The sequence below is a fragment of the Scardinius erythrophthalmus genome (assembly GCF_964197995.2).
Source record: "Scardinius erythrophthalmus genome assembly, chromosome: 14".
Classification (NCBI taxonomy): domain Eukaryota; kingdom Metazoa; phylum Chordata; class Actinopteri; order Cypriniformes; family Leuciscidae; genus Scardinius; species Scardinius erythrophthalmus.
The window spans coordinates 3,580,466-3,597,610 of NC_138234.1; the positions used below are offsets into that span (position 1 = coordinate 3,580,466).

Here is a 17,145-nt window from a genome sequence, read left to right on the forward strand (position 1 = left end):
ATATTTCTGCGGCTTTGTCGAAGAGGAAGAGTTATAGTGGAGAGCTGTATAGTCATGCCGTCGAAAGTGTGTTATTTTCACCCAGTTGTCAGGTCTTCTGTGTTCAGGCTTCCTACGGACGCTGTAGTTCGTCAACAATGGCTAAAATTTATGTTTGATTATGTTCCTGAAAATTACAATCGTAATTTAGCACTCTGTGCTGCGCATTTTACGGAAGACAGCTTCCAGAATCTCCACGAATTCAATGCCGGATTCAACAAGAAACTGTTACTAAAACAAGAAGCAGTTCCAACTTTAAAACCAGAGGCAGCAGTTGTTGGGCCACAACCTGTAAGTAAGACTTAATAATTTTAAATGTATTTGCATGATAAAACTAAAACATTACGTCTGAAATTATACAAGGACGTAAACAAATGCCAGCGCTGACTTTAGTAGCCACTTAGTTATGCTATTTCGTGTTTCTATGACAAACACATACAAACATTTTGGACCTGAATTTGTAATTATGTACTAATTTTGTAAATGTATTTTCCATGTATACTTTATGGCGTAATTTTTCGATTTGATCAAGAACGTATACCAATGCCAACGCTGTGTGTTTATAGTAGCCAGTTAGTTCGATGCTATTTTGTGTGTATAAGACAAACGTGTATAAAGTGAAAAAAATTATATGTAATCGCATATATATTTTTACAATACCTTTTGTATTTCTTTGCAACAGATGTTTTCACGTTCTGTTGCCATTTTAACACAGTTGCCACATGTACACCTAAAGAAAACGATAGGCCTACACTGAGTAAAGTAAGTTTTGTGAATAGATAAACGGTTGTTCATTATATCGATAAAACAATAACTTTAAAAAAACGGTATTACTCAGTCATGTATATTAAATGTTTAATCAGGAGAAAATCGTATCTCAAAAGCTAACAAGCAGCAGTAGCATTTTCAAGTAACAGCGTATAGAAATTCTTATATAATATTAATAGTAGAACAGAATAGAATAGAATAATAATAATTAAAAAAGTACCATACAGAAACGTTTTGTAAGAGCCGTGTTTGCGGAGGTTCTGCTTGACTCTCTTCATTGCCGCTTTCTGGGTCTGATTCTGGCTCAAACTGATACGGCAGTATTGACACCATTATTTACATTTGACCGGAGCACATGCAACTTTCGCCTAAAGGTAATGGGCGTGAAGTTTCCGCACAACGTGCTCTACGCAGTTTAGCCAATTACAACACACCGGTCCAACTAACCAATCTGAGCCCATTGCCTGTTTCTGAGGGAGTGGTTTCATAGAATCAGGAAGTCAACCGGTCGTTCAAATGACAGAGGAGAAAGCGGCTTACAATAAAGGTGAAATTTATGAAAAATAAGGCTTTTTAAAAACAAACAAACATGAAGACATGTTATATTGCACCCCATAAACACAATCATGCAAAGAAAAAAAGCAGTAAACCACCCCTTTAAAATATAACAGAATTAGGCTATTTATTTAGGATTTTGTGTCACAATTACGTCAGTATAGGTGCTCGATTAATCTATCAGTCACTACTGGAGGTGTCAACACATACGGTGACATGTTCCTCGACTCTGTGTCAGTCAGGTGTCGTGTCGCGATAATGTCAGTGACACATGACCCAGAGTTACGAGGTCACCTGCGGGACAACCGGCAAATTACACCTAAACTTTACTTCAATATAGTTTTTATGTATATTTCTTCATTCGTTTTTTTCCCCTTAAATTAATTTAACATAATTCAATAAGAAATAAACAAATAAAATCAAAATTACATGAATGAACAAATAAATTAAGGAATGAAAAATTACACTGCTGTATATGGACATTAAACTTTTACTATGATTTACTCTTTTTTTTGGTGAAACATTTTTACACTTAAAAATATTGATTAAATTTGAACACAATGAAATCAGTTATATCTGAGTAACTGCATTTGGTACATTAACAAATAAAATTGAGTAAGAATAATTGAGGAAAACATTAAAAAAAACCAATATTTATGGGTAATTTAACTTTTGATTAACTTTTAATTTCCTCTAAACCTTTGTAAAATACTCCACACAAACACGTTATACATGATATTGGCCTTTATTGTCGATAAGTACAGCAATACATAATATTTTATACTGTTTTAACATGCATACACCATTGCCTACATTTAAACATATAACAAACATATTAGAAGTAAAAACAAAAAATTTAAAAAGTAATTAAAGTGTAATCAACCAGTCTGTTATCAAATTTCCACCATTATCAGCAGCGCTGGTTCTCATGCCTGAGGGTGAACTTCGAAAACAAAAAGACAGACGCGACTCTGGGGCCAATTTTCTTCAAAGCCCCCCCCCCCCCCCCATCCCCATGCTATAGAATTTCAAACCTACAAGTGTATTTTTATGATAGCAGTTTTGTTTTTATTTATTTTTGTTTTAAGTTTGGTGAATTTAACTACTTCTTCAAAAATCATTATTTTGTTTTTAGATTGTAATGTTACAATGTTAGTGTAATGTAATGTGATTTGACCCCTTTTTTGCACATAATAGATTCACTATGTTTGTTTTTAACAATTAGCCTAAAGTCAGTTCTGCATTAATATTGCAGTTTGTTTGCGCTAGTTAATACAGTAAATAAGCACGAATGAACTATATCTTGAAAGATACAATACAACTTGATGTATCATGTCTCATTTAATCGTTCAATCAGTGTTTCAACTGTGGAATTAGGTCAATAAAACAGCTTGAGAACAATATGTCACGTACCGTAACATTTATCTCAAGAAAGCCATTTAATGTCCACAGCATAGCTAGAAAAATTAACTATAGACAGGAGTATTTTGCTAAATATATGCCTTATATTACATATTATATTTGTACCCATATAATTAACAATATTATAACGTTATTATTATAAAAACTCTCGCCAATATGCAACCTAGGCTCTTTTTGTTAATCTACTCGAGGCAAACTTTCGTTTAAAAGCATAATTAGGATGGAAACGTCACTTTTAAGTTTGACCGTATTTTCGTTTTAGGTTAAAAGCCTTGTGAATGGGAGTGAATGGGGCACTTCTATGATAGCATCAAAAATGGCTATTTTTAAAACACTAATGCGGCTCGACACAACATGAAACTGTGCTGGAGTGTCACCAGCGGCTCTACACATGAACTCCAGCATTGAGAACAGTGTTTGTGTACACAGAGTTTACTAAAGAGAAAGATTTTGAACAACTCACGGTTGCTGTTGTTGTTTACGTCCACCGGCATTTTGACAGTCAAAAATAGTCGATCTCCGAATGCTAATGAACTGACTCTGAGTTTTAGTATTGCTTCTTATATGAGGATCCTTTTTCAAATACAAGGTCAATATTGATTTGCACTAACGACAAAACAACAAATTATCCGTGAATTTAAAAACTAAGCTTTAGGAGCTTTCCATCTTTACTCTCCTCCCTGTAACGGAGATCAACTATTTTTGACTGACAAAATGCCGGCAGACGGAAAATCTTTCTTTTTAGTAAACTCTGTGTACACAAACAGTGTTCCCAATGCTGGAGTTCATGTGTAGAGCCGCTGGTGAGACTTCCAGCACAGTTTCATGTTGTGTCGAGCCACATTAGTGTTTTAAAAATAGCGATTTTTGATGCTATCATAGTCGTGCCCCAAGCACTTTTTTAAGCGCCATTTTACCTAAAACGAGAATACAGTCAAACTTAAAAGTGGAGTTTCCATTATGCTTTTAAACGAAGGTTTGCCTCGAGTAGATTAACAAAAAGACCCTAGGTTGCATTTTGGCGAGAGTTACCCTTTAATTAAATTCTGTTTAGTCACCAAATGTTTTGACAATCACAATTGTTATGCAAGTTTATTTTACATCCCCCTATATTTTATACAACATCCTTAGACCTTTCTAATGATTTATAGTCATAGGCTGCCTGCATGTTAACAGTAACCCTGCAGTTTTTCATCAAATAAGTTTTCTGTAAATAAAAAATATTGTTATTATTTTCTAATTATTATATTGTTATATTTATTCATAAATGCTATATTTTTTTTTTTAATAATGAAAGTGTTTTTACAATAGCAATTATAAATAATAATCATTATTATTATTAGTCATATTAATATATCAACACAAATTTTAAAGTCCCTGTAAAGGCAATTCTAAAAAAAAATTCTAAACACATTATAAATGTTAGAAATGTATTGCTAAATCATATTACAAAGACTGTGAACTGTGAAGTACTGAATTGTGGAGTTAGACCGTTAAACAGTTTTTCACCATTGCTGTGTTCAGGATTTTTTGGGCGGGGCTAAAACGGGGGATCGATGACGCACTGGAGCCCCTGAGCTCCTGGACACGCCCCTACTTGATGACGCACGAGCCGCTGAGCTCCTGGACACGCCCCTACTTGATGACGCACGAGCCACTGAGCTAGGTAGGTAGTCCAGGCTCGAACATGTAGGCCTATGGCTTTGTAAAACAAATTAAGCTGCTAGGAGCAGCCTTTCCGGCTGTAGCGGTGACAGTTGCAGACATCCCAACCTGCACAAAGTCATTTCCGGGAGTCAAGAAATCTCCAAGGGGGGGGGGGGATTCGGTTCTAGAGTAGAGATAAAATCCCGAGGCACACACGCACACTAGCGCACACACGCAAGGTCTCTCGCTCCCTCTCTCTGCCGTGCGCGCGCTACGCTTGCGCGCTCTTGCTTCCGGGAGATTTTAACTGATTTGCGGCCATCAGGGAGCCGCTATCAATATGCGGGAGACTCCCGGAACTTCCGGGAGACTTGGGATGTCTGCAGTTGAGTGTGGCGAGTCGACGGCAGCTTTCCCGCGAGTGGGCGGGGTTTCAGCGCAGCCAGCGGACACGCCCCCAGCGTTTGAGAGCAGAGAATACTGCTCATTTTGTCAAGATTTTGATCGCTTATTTTATGTACTTGCCGGCTTTTTTTATCATTCAAATTTGACTGGGCGGCTAATAACACATTTTTCTGTGGTTTGACAAACTCAGAACACATACTTAATTTTGACTTTACAGGGACTTTAAGTGTATTAGGCCTAAGTGTTATATAACCCTTTCATTTCTGTATATGTTTGTGTGTTAAGCGTGTTCTCCATCGTGATAGTGTTATCTCTACAATTTGGGTCATTTTGAGCCAAAAATCTTTCTAAACCAACTGATCCAGCTATTTTCCTCATCATATAGTTGTTTAAGCCTCTTTTTGAGCTTCCGAACCTGCTGATATTTTCTCTCACTGAAATCATTCAATTCTTCTTCTTGTTTTCCGGCTTCATCTTGATGTTTCTCCTTCATCTTCTCTATTTCCTCTTCATGTTTCTGTTTCATTTCATCACACTCTTTTTCTTTTGTTTCTATTATTTCTCTCTCCTCTCTTTCTCTTCTCTTGATCTCTTCTTCTTGCTCTTGTTTCAGGTCTTCCATCATTTTCTCCCATCTCTTTCTCTTCTCCCCTCGTCTCTCTTCATCCTCTTGTTTTCTCCTCTTCCACTCCTCTTTTCTCTCTCGCTCCAGATGCTCATAACGTCTCTTCATTTCATTTCTCTCTTCTTCATATTCCCTCTCTTTTTCTTCTATCTCTCTTATATGTTTCTGTCTCTCATCCTCTATCATCTTTTTTTCTTCTCTCTCGCTTTCAAATTTGTTTCTAATTTTCTGCAGTTCTTCCTGTTTTTCTCTCAGCTGTTCCTTGTGTTTCTTTTTTCTCCTCTTTTCCTCTTCCTCTCGTTCTTTCATCTGTCTTTTCTTCTCTTCCTCCCATTCTCTCTGCTGTTGTTTAATTCCCTCTTGAATCTCTTCATCATCTTCAGCCTCTTTTATTCTTCTCTTCCATTCTTCTCTCTCTTCCTCTTCTTGTTCCTTCTTCATTTGTTCCTCTAAATCTCTCTTTTTTATCTCCTCTTCCTGTTTCCTTAACTCTGCTATGATGTGTTCCTGCTCAGTTTTCATCTTTTCTTGATCTTGTTTATATTCTTCTTCTCTCTTTTTGTTTTCCTCTTCTCTTTCCTTTTGCTGCTTTTCATACTGTAATCTCTGATTTTCAATCTCTCTCTTCATCTCTTCTATTGTTTGATCATATTCAGCTTTTCGCTGTTTTTCCTCTTCTGACCGTTCCCGATCCTCCTCCTCCTCTCGTTTCTTCTGGTTTGATTTTTCTTTCTCCTCAAACTCTCTCCTCAGTGTTTCCTCTTTTTCTCTGAACTTTTTCTTCAGCCTCACTCTCTCCTCATCTGTCTTTAGTTTCTTCTCCTCCAGTTTCTGTCTCATGAGTTTGACTTCCAGGTCATATTTGGCTTCTAATTCTTCAACTTGAGCCTGACTTTTTCTTTTATTCTCTTCTAGCATTTCTCCTCTCTTTTCAATGGAGATCGCTGCCTCCTCAAACATCTCATTAGTGAAGTATCGGCCCTCATTAGATTTCTTTACCTCTTCTATCATGTTTAAAAGCTCAGTAACGTCTTGTGTTTCTGTGTTGTTGAAAGCCAGGAATCTGTTTCCACATTCTCTGATCAGTTTCTTGAGTTCATCATTTCCACTTGTCTCTACATATTCTTCTATTGTCTGTCCTCTCAGTTCATCTCCTCTAGTGAAGAGAACAATACTGAAATCTGCTGCTTTTGGGCCAAATATCTTCATTATCATGTCTAAAGTGTCTTGCTTCTCTTGAGTGATTCTTCCCAAACTCAACACAATGATGAGCACATGAGGTCCAGGTGCGGACAGTGAAACACACTCCATTATTTCTGCCTGCACTTTTGGGTATTTTTGTGAGGTGTCAATGAGTCCTGGAGTATCAATAACAGCTACTGATCTACCATCAACTTCAACATCTCCCTTCTTACAAGAAGTGGTCACCAAACCTTTTTTATCTTCACTGTAAAACTGGTTGTTTCCGAGGATTGTGTTTCCTGTGGCACTCTTCCCACTTCCTGTCCTCCCAAACAGCAAGATTCTCAAACATCCTGAATCTGAAGATGAATCTTCATCATCTGAAAATGACAATAGAGTTTAGAAATTAACAATTTATTAAATTTGGGACCCTAAGCAAACTATTTACAACAGTCAAGTTGACCAGTTTTGGGTATAATATTATAATATTATTAGGCTATAATATTATTATTATTATTAATAAATTAAGTAAATCAAAAGCAAAAAATATCAAAAGGATAAACAGTGCTTTAATTTTTGCAATGCAAATTATTTATTTTTACAGGCATATTTATAATTCTGACCTTGAGGCTGTGTGTCTGTATTATGTGTTTCCTCTCTTCTTTGTCTCTCCTGTTGTTTCTGTTTCTCCCATTCCTCTCGTTCTCTCTTCATCTCCTCTCGTATCTTCCTCTCTTGATCCTCTATGTCTTTAATGTCTCTTTTATACTGTTCTTCTCTTTCTATATTTTCCTCTTCTCTTCTCTTTCTCTCTTTATCGTGATTCTGTCTTTCTTTGTCCATCTTCCTCTTCATTCTCTTCATCTCTTCTTCATGTATGAACTGAAGATCTTCTCTCTCTCTCTGTCGTCTTTCTCTCTCTCTTTTAAGTTTCTCATAATATTCATCCCATGTTTCCTTGTCTATTTTTCTCCTTCTCTCATCCTCCTCTTCTCTTCTCTTTCTCCTTCTCTCATCCTCCTCTTCTCTTCTTTGTCTTTCCTGTTGTTTCTGTCTCTCCCATTCCTCTTGTTCTCTCTTCAGCTCATCTTGTATCTTTCTCTTTTGTTCCTCTCTTTCTTTAATGTCTCTTTTGTATCGTTCTTCTCTTTCTCTAAATTCTTCTTCTCTTCTCTTTCTTTGATTTTGTATTTCTTCCTCCATCATCATCCTCATGCTTTTTTTCTCTTCTTCATGCTTGTTCATCAGTTCTTCTTTCTCTCTGTTCAGTTGCTCCAATCTCTCCATCTGAATCATCTTTTGTTGTTCTTGTATTTTTCTTTCCATCTCTCTGAACATCTTACATGAGTAGTAACTGTCTCCGTTTTCTTTCACCATGTCATCTATCTTCTGCAGTAGATCAGACACCTGTGTTCGGTCTCCAGTCTGATTATTATTGAACACATGGAATCTGTTTCCACACGCTTCAATCAGGTTTTTAAGTGCAGGTTCAGGATCTCCCAGCCACTGTTCAATGGTTTTGTTCTTCAGATCGTCTCCTCTGGTGAAGAGCACCATTGTGTACGTTAAAGAGTTTCCACCAAACGTCTCTTGGATGATCTTCACTGCTGTTGCTTCTTCTTGAGTGAATCGTCCCACTGGTATCAGCAGGAGAAGCACATGTGGTCCGGGCAGGATCATGGAGATGGAGTTGCTTATTTCTCTCTGGATTTCTTCATTAGTAAGTTTAGTATCAAACAGTCCTGGAGTGTCGATCACAGTAACGTGTCGGCCGTTGATTTCAGCTTTTTCTCTCTGACACTCTTTAGTAATTGACTTTTGAGATGTGTCTGATATAAATGCTCCTCTTCCTAAGATGGTGTTTCCAGTTGCACTCTTCCCAACTCCAGTTTTTCCCAGCAGCACAATCCTCAGATCATCTGCTCTCTCCCTTGAATCTAAAGATAGATCAAATAAAAATTAAAAACAGTATTTTGAATTTTAAGTGAAGATTGTCAATCATACAGGTCATCAGAGAATATTGTGTATAATTTATACTGAAACATCATGTGCTTATCATTTTATTTTCTTCTGAACTCTGTATGTAATATGTTTTTCTCACATATCTTTGTAAACCTTTGCAGCCATGATTAATCCCTGCAGATTTTCTGATCATTACCTTGTGACTGAAACCACGTCTGTAATGAATGGATTTTCCTCTTCATTTCTTCAAATTTCTGCAGTTTTTCCATCTGTACATCCAACAGTGTCTCTGTGGAGAAACAAACTCCACTATTTGCCTCAACCATCTGCTGTAGTTTCTCCATTAACACGGACACTTGTGTGTTGGGTTCAATGAAATGATGTCGTCCTCCAAAACTCTCAATGACAGACTGTGTTTCTTCATTTAGTTCTGCTGTCCTGTCTTCTGGATTCTGGTATATGAGGATCATGGTGTGTTTGTTGATTCTCGAGCTGAATATCTTCTGGATCTTCTCCATTTCTGCTCTGTCTTCATTATTAAGTGGAGCATCAGGAATGATGAGGAGGAACACATGAACTCCAGGATCACAGAGAGACACACAGCGGAGCGTCTGACGCATCACTTCCTCCTCTGAGATCTGAGTGTTGAACAGAGCTGGAAGCTCCACCAGAGACACCAGACGTCCATGAAGCTCCACGTCTCTCCGCACACACCCTGAGCTGAGCGCTGATCTTCTGTCTCCCTGGTTCAGGATCAGGTTTGATATGGAGGATTTTAATCCGTCACTCCCACACAGAACCAGATTCAGCTTCACACCCTCTGGATCTGTCAAAGGAATAAACTAGTTTAACAGTGTGCTTTTAACTTTAAAAAAATCGTTCATGTCTTTGCTGAACGTGTAAATTTAAAAAAGCTGTAACCTCCCCCATCTGATCATTGTGAACTTATGTAAAAACAGGTTAAGGTAAAGGCTAGCTACCTCGACAAATCTCTGTTTAATATGTAAACCCTAACAGGATGATCAGGAATCTGGTGTGAAGCAGAAGCATTATTTTACTATTATGCAGCTTTTTGCCAAATATAGAAATAAATGGACATGAAATATTAATTTGTTTAAATAATTTATTTATTTTTATTTTATATTATTTGAGTGTTGTTGAGGAGGATATATTTTGTGTGCAATTTTTAGTATGTTCCTCTCTCTTGTCTGTCTCTCTGTCAGGGTTCTGTCACTTCTGTCTATTTCTTGGTTTTGTGACAGAGCCCTGACACTCCTGTTTAGTCTTGTCCATGAGCCTTGTTTCATGTGCATTCATATCATGTTTAGTCTTGTGCTGTGTTGCATGCAGCTTGTGTTTTACACTAGCTGTGTGCTTGCATGTTGTCATGTTTTGTGTGAACACGTGGCTTATGAGTGTTTTCATTGGCTGCTTGTTCATGTTTCGTTTTGTGTGAACACATGGCTCGTGATTTGTTTTACTGGCCATGTGCTTGTTTTTTTTTGTTTTTTTGTCATGTTTGTTGTGAGCACATGGCTTGTCGTGTGTTTCCTTGTGCCATGTGCTCTTCTGTCCATTGTCTAGCCCCTCCCATCTTGTTACCTGATTATTGATTCATTTGCCCCACCTGTCCTCCCTCGTTACCTGCTTTGTTTGCTCTCCCCAGAGCCATAGAGAGAAAGAGTTGCGACACTCCCATAGACCTCCGTTGTAAAAAATGGCGGCGCTTTTAACCGCCTACTTCCGGGATTTGAAGATCGGAATAGTTCCAAACACTGTCATTTGGGCGTTGGACCCCATTCACTTACATTGCTGCGCGTCGAGTTGTTCCAGAGTTAAGTTGCTGAAATATCGACCTCTTTTGAATTGTCAGCTGTCTATATTGTATCAGAGGCCCTTTGCGATGCTTATACTGGTCTTCATTTGTACATGCACAGCGTAATTATTTATATTTTATGTTGGTTGTTTCAACCAATTTTCAAGCACTGCCTGCTAGCTAGTGCGACTTCGTCAGCTGTGACAGTAAGAGTTCGGTAATGAATCGCTACCACCTTTATAGCAACTTTTATTTGATTAAATTTTTTGGGATATACTAACTTTTCATTATGTTTTATTGTCTTAAATGAAGCGGCTTGTGAGAACAATGCTGGACCTCTAGGATTGTTATGGGATCACCAGTCCTGTCTGTTTCATGGATCACCTGCCCCTGGTTTTTGTTTTTCTTGTTCACACACACTCACACGAGCACACATTTTTGTTGTCTGTCATTGTTTAATAAAAAATATTTAAGCGAACTCTGAACGGACCGCCACGGCAGACCTCTTTGCGTGATCACAAAGGTAGGCTAATGGCCGAATCAAAATTTATAAGCAAAATCACGGGAATCAATAGCCTAATACAGCCTAGTTGTGCTAAAATAAATATCATGAGACGTCCATCATCAGATGAATGATATGGAAAAGTTAAGCTAGAGCCGCTAAAGCCAGTGCTACTACCCATGCGAACATGAACACTGAGCTTTTCCCTCCAAAAATATAGCCTAAAACTTATCTCCAAATGCAAAACTGACATTAACAAAATGCAATAATTCAATAACAGCTGAAAAAGTACTTGGGTGTGTGTTTTATTTTATATTTACCGTTCAATAATGCAATCGCTGCTGTCTGTCCCATAGAAGAACATGACAGCCGGCGTATGTTTTGGAACTATTGGGCCTTACATGAACCACGTGACAGCCATAGCGGCGACATCAAAGAGTGTCGCAACTCTTTCTCTCTATGGCTCTGGCTCTCCCTATTTATTCTCCCTGTGTTTGCAGTCCTGTGCTGGTCCATTGTTGTATGTACACCTTGTGTTCCCTGCTGTGTGCTTCAGTCAAGTCAAGTCAACCCCAAATCCTGACACTCTCCATCTGTAATCGCTCACAATTGGAGCTACTAATGAGAAGCGAACTAACAGTCCGTTCAAATCCTCCTGAACTCCTCCAGAGGAAATCGCTCGTGACAGTCTTATCCTGTAGGCATGAGCTGGAGGAAAGCTTTCCTCTTAAATCTCGCACAACATGTGGGCATCCTCACTAAATCCATCACATGCTGACAAAGTCTAATGATAAGGAGGCCACAGAAGGAGGATTCCCACACTGAAAGGTGGTTGATTGAGCGGAGAAACGTTGATTGAGCGAACGCTGGCGTGTTCTGACAGCCGCTGCTCTCCTGCTATCCTTTCTTTTTCGTGACAAATTGTGGACTAATTATGGACTACTTAAGCGTGCAGTTTTAATTTTTGGATCCTAACTCCCTTGAGTCCATCCTGCAGATTTTTTAACGCTGATTTGACTAAATACGGCGCTGTTTATGAACTGTCTCTGTATCCCTTCAGTCAAGTTGTTACCTGCCAAACGTGAGCTTTCGCCACCGAAGCAACAGGCTACTTCATCTGTCTTCCGTGAGTAAGGGACCGTTCGGTATTTATGGAAGGGGCCACCGGAGGAAAATAGGGGAGGGTCATGTCTTTTTATTCTTTGTTGAGGGGAGGGTCATCCAACTTTTTTTAGTCTAGGGGGAGGGTCACCCAACTTTTATATTCATGAAAACAGCAACATTTCAAAGTGGCTTGTTTGGTGCTATTTTTTCCATTTAGCTCCATGTTGATCTCGCGTTATCAGCCCCCCTTCGATATCAGATGGGTCTGACCCAACAAAAATCCAGGTTGGCGCTGTTTGACAGTGCGCGCGCACTTCAGTTCGCGCTTAGAAAAAGTGCATCAAGTCAGAACAGAACGCCAATGAAATGTTTACCCGGCAAAGTTTTAAAGCACGAGCAAATAATCAACTTTTGTTATTGCGAATAAGTGCACAGTGTCCTGTGAGTGTAACTCTACCGCGGCATTAACATGTGATGTGAACGTACGTCGAGTTTTACAGTATTGGGACTGAGGCGCCAGAAGAACTGCAGCTGATAGAATGTGCGCTGTAGCGCGATACTATATTTTAGTTTCCATTCTTATTTTATTTCCACGATGTGTAAGATGTAGGGCTACCACATATTTAAATTACTATTAGTATTATTTAAGTTAACATAATAAACAGCGCCGCCGCTCCCACCACGCGCATCACGCGCTGTGCGTAGGGCACCAAGTGCTGAGGGGGCGCCAAAAATAGCCTAATTAAAAAAAATTTTTAAATTCCGATATTATTTCATTAGCCTATAGAAATATTATTAGGCACATTTTAGCCATGTATATGTAACAAAAAAGGGGGAACAAGATCATTTAATTGCTCTAGTCTAGAAAGTACCCCCCCCCCCCCCGCTTTGGATGGTCCGTGCCGGTTGTTTGCGCGGGCGCCTTTGCGAAGGACGAACTCGAACGAAGTTTGACAGACAGACAGTAGGCAACTTTTTTGGAAATGGCCCCTAAAAGACAGCAGGAGTTAGGATCTGAGAAAAGAAAGAAGAAGAAACTGCGAGATGATGCCCGTGCATCACTTGCAGGTAAGTCCATGTTTAATCATTCTTAAATAAGGGAAATGTTCTGCATGTGCTGCTGCTAACGCGCCTCGAACTTGCTGACGTTAATGTTAGCAAACTATGTTATTATAACTTATAACTTCGGTGCAAGCTAAATTGAGATTTTACTGTTAAACACTACCTATTTTACAAATAACTGACGCCAGCTAGCTGTTACTTTCTTTACTATCTTTCTTTAGATATTGAGCAGTAGTTTATGGTTTATTTTGACGTGACGGTGGTTAATACTTTCTCAGTAACAGTTAACGTTAGCAGTCAGTGCAGTGCACATGGTAGGCTAACAATTCCTGTTAAACATAGGCGTAATTTGCGGGTGGGACGGGTGGGACATGTCCCCACCACTATTTTCTAAGGTCGATATTGTCCCCACCACTTTTGAAACATCTCGCGGCACGAATGTACCAATACAAATAAACAAAATATCTCCAGTTAACTAGCAGAGCATTCATTTAGTTCGCTTTTTAAATAAGAAGCGATCTAGCGCTGAAATGTGTTGTTTTTTTAAATCAACTGATCAAAGTGCTCGTTGCCGCTGCAATCAGTGGCGTGGATACTATGTTTGTTTCTGGCTCGCGCACAGCCTTCAGGACGCGCGATTCAATCCGTTATGGAGAGACTCTCTATCCGTTCCGGTGAAAGTAGAAAACACAAAGCACAAAATAAGTGTCTGAAAAACATAATTGGTTTTAATGAAAAAAAAAATTTTTTTTTTTTGCGGATTAGAACTCAGAACCTCTGACACACTTGGCAAAAGTTCTACCCCTGGACCACTTAAATACATATTTAAATTAGTCGGATCAACATATAATAGGCCTCATTGAACGACCACTTAAACCCAATCAATGTACTATTTAAATCGATTGCTGGACATGTAATGTTATATCTGTTTTATGATTAAGCATTGTGTTACCCCATCCCCACCACACCACCACCACCACCACCGTGTCCCACCCACTTTTTAAAACAAAGTTACGCCACTGCTGTTAAATATATAAAAAATATAAAATGTCAATATAAATGATGTAAAGCAAACAATACTGTTTAATTGTGAGCATTATTGCACCTCATTCTATTATGCTTTTATATTATATAATATTAGATTTATCAAATAGTTGATAAATAAGGAATAAAGGGGGAGAACTCCTTGGCTGCCATGCTTTCAGTTTTAAATGTTTATAATTTTTTCCCGTATGAGATTCTTTGTTTGAATATTTTGTCTAATAAATGTAATTTATTCAAAGTGACATTGAATTTGGGAAAAACATGTCTGGATTATTTTGATAGTTTTTTTATTTTGCTATTCGGTTTACTGAAGAAAAGTTTGCACTTTAAAATGTGTAGTGAGTGTTGGCTATTCTACATATGTTTACAAAGTCAGCAAAGCTGTGAAGATTTTACTTTCTCTTTTTAGTGTTCTTAAGTTTTATACTGTGGTGCTGCCATTGTGTTATTGGTATTGAGTTTTATGTTTGGTAATAAAAAGTTAAACTGGCAAAAACAAACTTTTTTTTCCTCGGGGTCGGGGTGGGGGGCATCATAAAGGAATTATGCTTAGGGCACCAAAATGGCTAGCAGCGGCACTGATAATAAAATACGTAGACCTACACCACAAAAACTAGCTGAGGATAAATTCGTTAAAATTGGGCGCTTCCAGTGTTATGGACGTGACATTTGCAGTCAAAACTTGAAATATAAATTCTCAGAAAATGCATTTAATACCAATATTTTGAAACGTCTGAAAGGAGTCAAGACATTAGAAAAATATCAGTCTACACATGCGTTTTATATGAGGGAAATACACATGTGACGTGACACAAAAAATCTTTAACTTTTAGGTGTCAAAATATTTTTTAGTAATCTGTGCAAACCCAAAGATATATACCCACCGGATGAATAAAGATCGGCCTCCACAGAACATAAAATATTATTTTTATTTTATTTTTCGTGTTCGCATTTATGTGAAAAAAAAAAAATGTTACGGGCATGACAGTTCTCCATTACGGACATGACTGCTCTGAAAGCGACTTTCAAAATTTCACAGAGACCTCAAACAGAAAGCACAAAGCCTTTCTTTAAAGTGAATTTCGTTTTTTTATTAATTGTATCTTAATTTTAATCAATGTTTCATCAACCAATTTTAATACATAATAAGTAAATACACTCTTGTCTCATAAATGAACCGAAACTCAGCGTAAGGTAGGCTATGCTACTTGCCTCACAGACCTGAGAAATATATAGAAAGCTTGAAATGTCTACTTTTAAACAGAACAATTCAAAACGAAGGAAAACAGACTGCTTTCTGCTTATGAAATGTGCATTTCTCTCTGGCGCGTTCTGAGAAGATCGCGACGCATCCGCACATCGTCAACTTCATCTTTGCAGTCGACACAGAAAACACTTGTTTATTAATAAACAATTAAAATGTCTCCTTACTATATTTGACATATTCATAATCATTACTTTTGCCGGTTCTTTGTGACAGCTTTTAGATGCTTTATTGGCAGCGCCACCCACATGTTGAACGAGTCACACCGCATCAGCACTGAAAACATGATTTTTTTCAAATCTAAAATCAAAAATCGTGATACGAACCGAATCGTAGGTTTGGTCTATCGTTACAGCCCTAGTAAGATGAGAAAGCAAGAGTTTATGGTTTTAAAAAAAACAATGGCTATCTGAACATCTTTGCCAAGCGCAAACCAGTACAGAAGTAGGCTAATCAATAAATTATCGGGGAGGGTCATGCCTTTTTTCACAATCATTTTGGAGGGTCATAGAAAAATTATTGCTGGCGAAGGGAGGGTCATGTCTTTTTTGACAACAGATCTCAAAACTCCTCCGGTGGCCCCTTAAATAAAAAACGAACAGTCCCTAAGTATCCACTTTCTCTCTGATTATCGGTTGCCGGATGCTGGTCTGGTTGATATGGTCTTAGAAAGGGCTGTATCTTCCACATATTTGCACTGTGTTGTAGTTTAGCTGCTCGGTGTGCTGGCTAACGTGGTTTTAAACCTGGCTGGGTACGGGCGACTTTAGGATGATCCTCCTCTTTTTATTGCCTGTAACTTTTTTATCCGCTTCTTTTTATTTTTGCACGCTGTCTCAAGAAACTTTGCTGCCTTTTTGCTGGTGGGGTTTTTATGACATGACTTTCTATTCGTCGTTGGATCTGCATCACCTGAACCCTAAAGTTCGGCCATCGCTGCCCACTAACCTTTATAATCACTGCACTGCTCTTGGTATCGCTCGCCGGCCTCGTTACATACATCGGGGCTCCCACAAACATTGCACTGGGCTCACTACCTCAGTTCCCTCAGTTGACGGATGTATTATCCCCGTTGTCTGGTCTTCTTCTCGTCGGCTGTATGCAAAATCTCGCAGAGAGGGTGGAAATATTAACTTTGCAAATCACCGTTTTCTGGAATATGCCCCACTTGGGGCTCCACCGCCAGTTACAACTTCCTCTGCAACAGTTCAGCCTTTAGTGAAAATGGCCCTAGTAAACGCTAGGTCACTGTCAAATAAAACATTCATTATGAACAACTTCTTCTCATCTTATGCCTTGGATTTTCTGTTTGTGACTGAAACCTGGCTGAAACCTGACGATCTTTCGTCTCTGGGTGAACTATCTCCTCCTGACTGTTCCTTTTACAGCTCTCCCAGGCCAAATGGATCTGGTGGTGGTCTAGCTACAATTTTCAAGAAGTCATTTAAATGTCAACTACTGCCTGTAGATGCCTTGGTTCTGGTGATTTTAATATCCATGTTTGCTGCCCCTCTAAACCTATGGTTAAAAATTTTATGAATCTCATTGACTCGCTCAGTTTCGCACAGTGTGTCTCTTCTCCCACTCATAACCTGGGCCATACATTAGATCTTATTTTGACTCGCAGTCTCTCCATACATTCATGTGAAGTATTTGATGCTGGTATTTCTGATCACTATTCTGTATTATTTGAACCTGTCCCATATGTACAGCCCATCCTCTCTCAGCCTGTGTGCAGCTCCTGTGTT

At 38.6% G+C, this 17,145-nt stretch overlaps 1 protein-coding gene across 3 annotated transcripts in view; it reads right to left on the reverse strand.

Annotated features, from left to right (window-relative positions):
- Window positions 1-5,032: 5,032 nt before the first annotated feature.
- Window positions 5,033-17,145, reverse strand: part of LOC308701508 (uncharacterized protein) — a 52,771-nt gene continuing 40,658 nt past the window's right edge. For 2 of the 3 annotated variants that reach the window (XM_081383827.1, XM_081383829.1), the window contains exons 3-5: window positions 8,802-9,431; window positions 7,267-8,580; window positions 5,033-7,023 (exon numbers count right to left, since the gene is read on the reverse strand). In XM_081383827.1, coding sequence (XP_081239953.1) covers window positions 5,162-7,023; window positions 7,267-8,580; window positions 8,802-9,431 — 3,806 coding nt within the window. In that variant the 3' untranslated portion in view covers window positions 5,033-5,161. The remainder of the gene's footprint in view (window positions 7,024-7,266; window positions 8,581-8,801; window positions 9,432-17,145) is intronic. The other variant, XM_081383828.1, reaches the window with a different exon arrangement.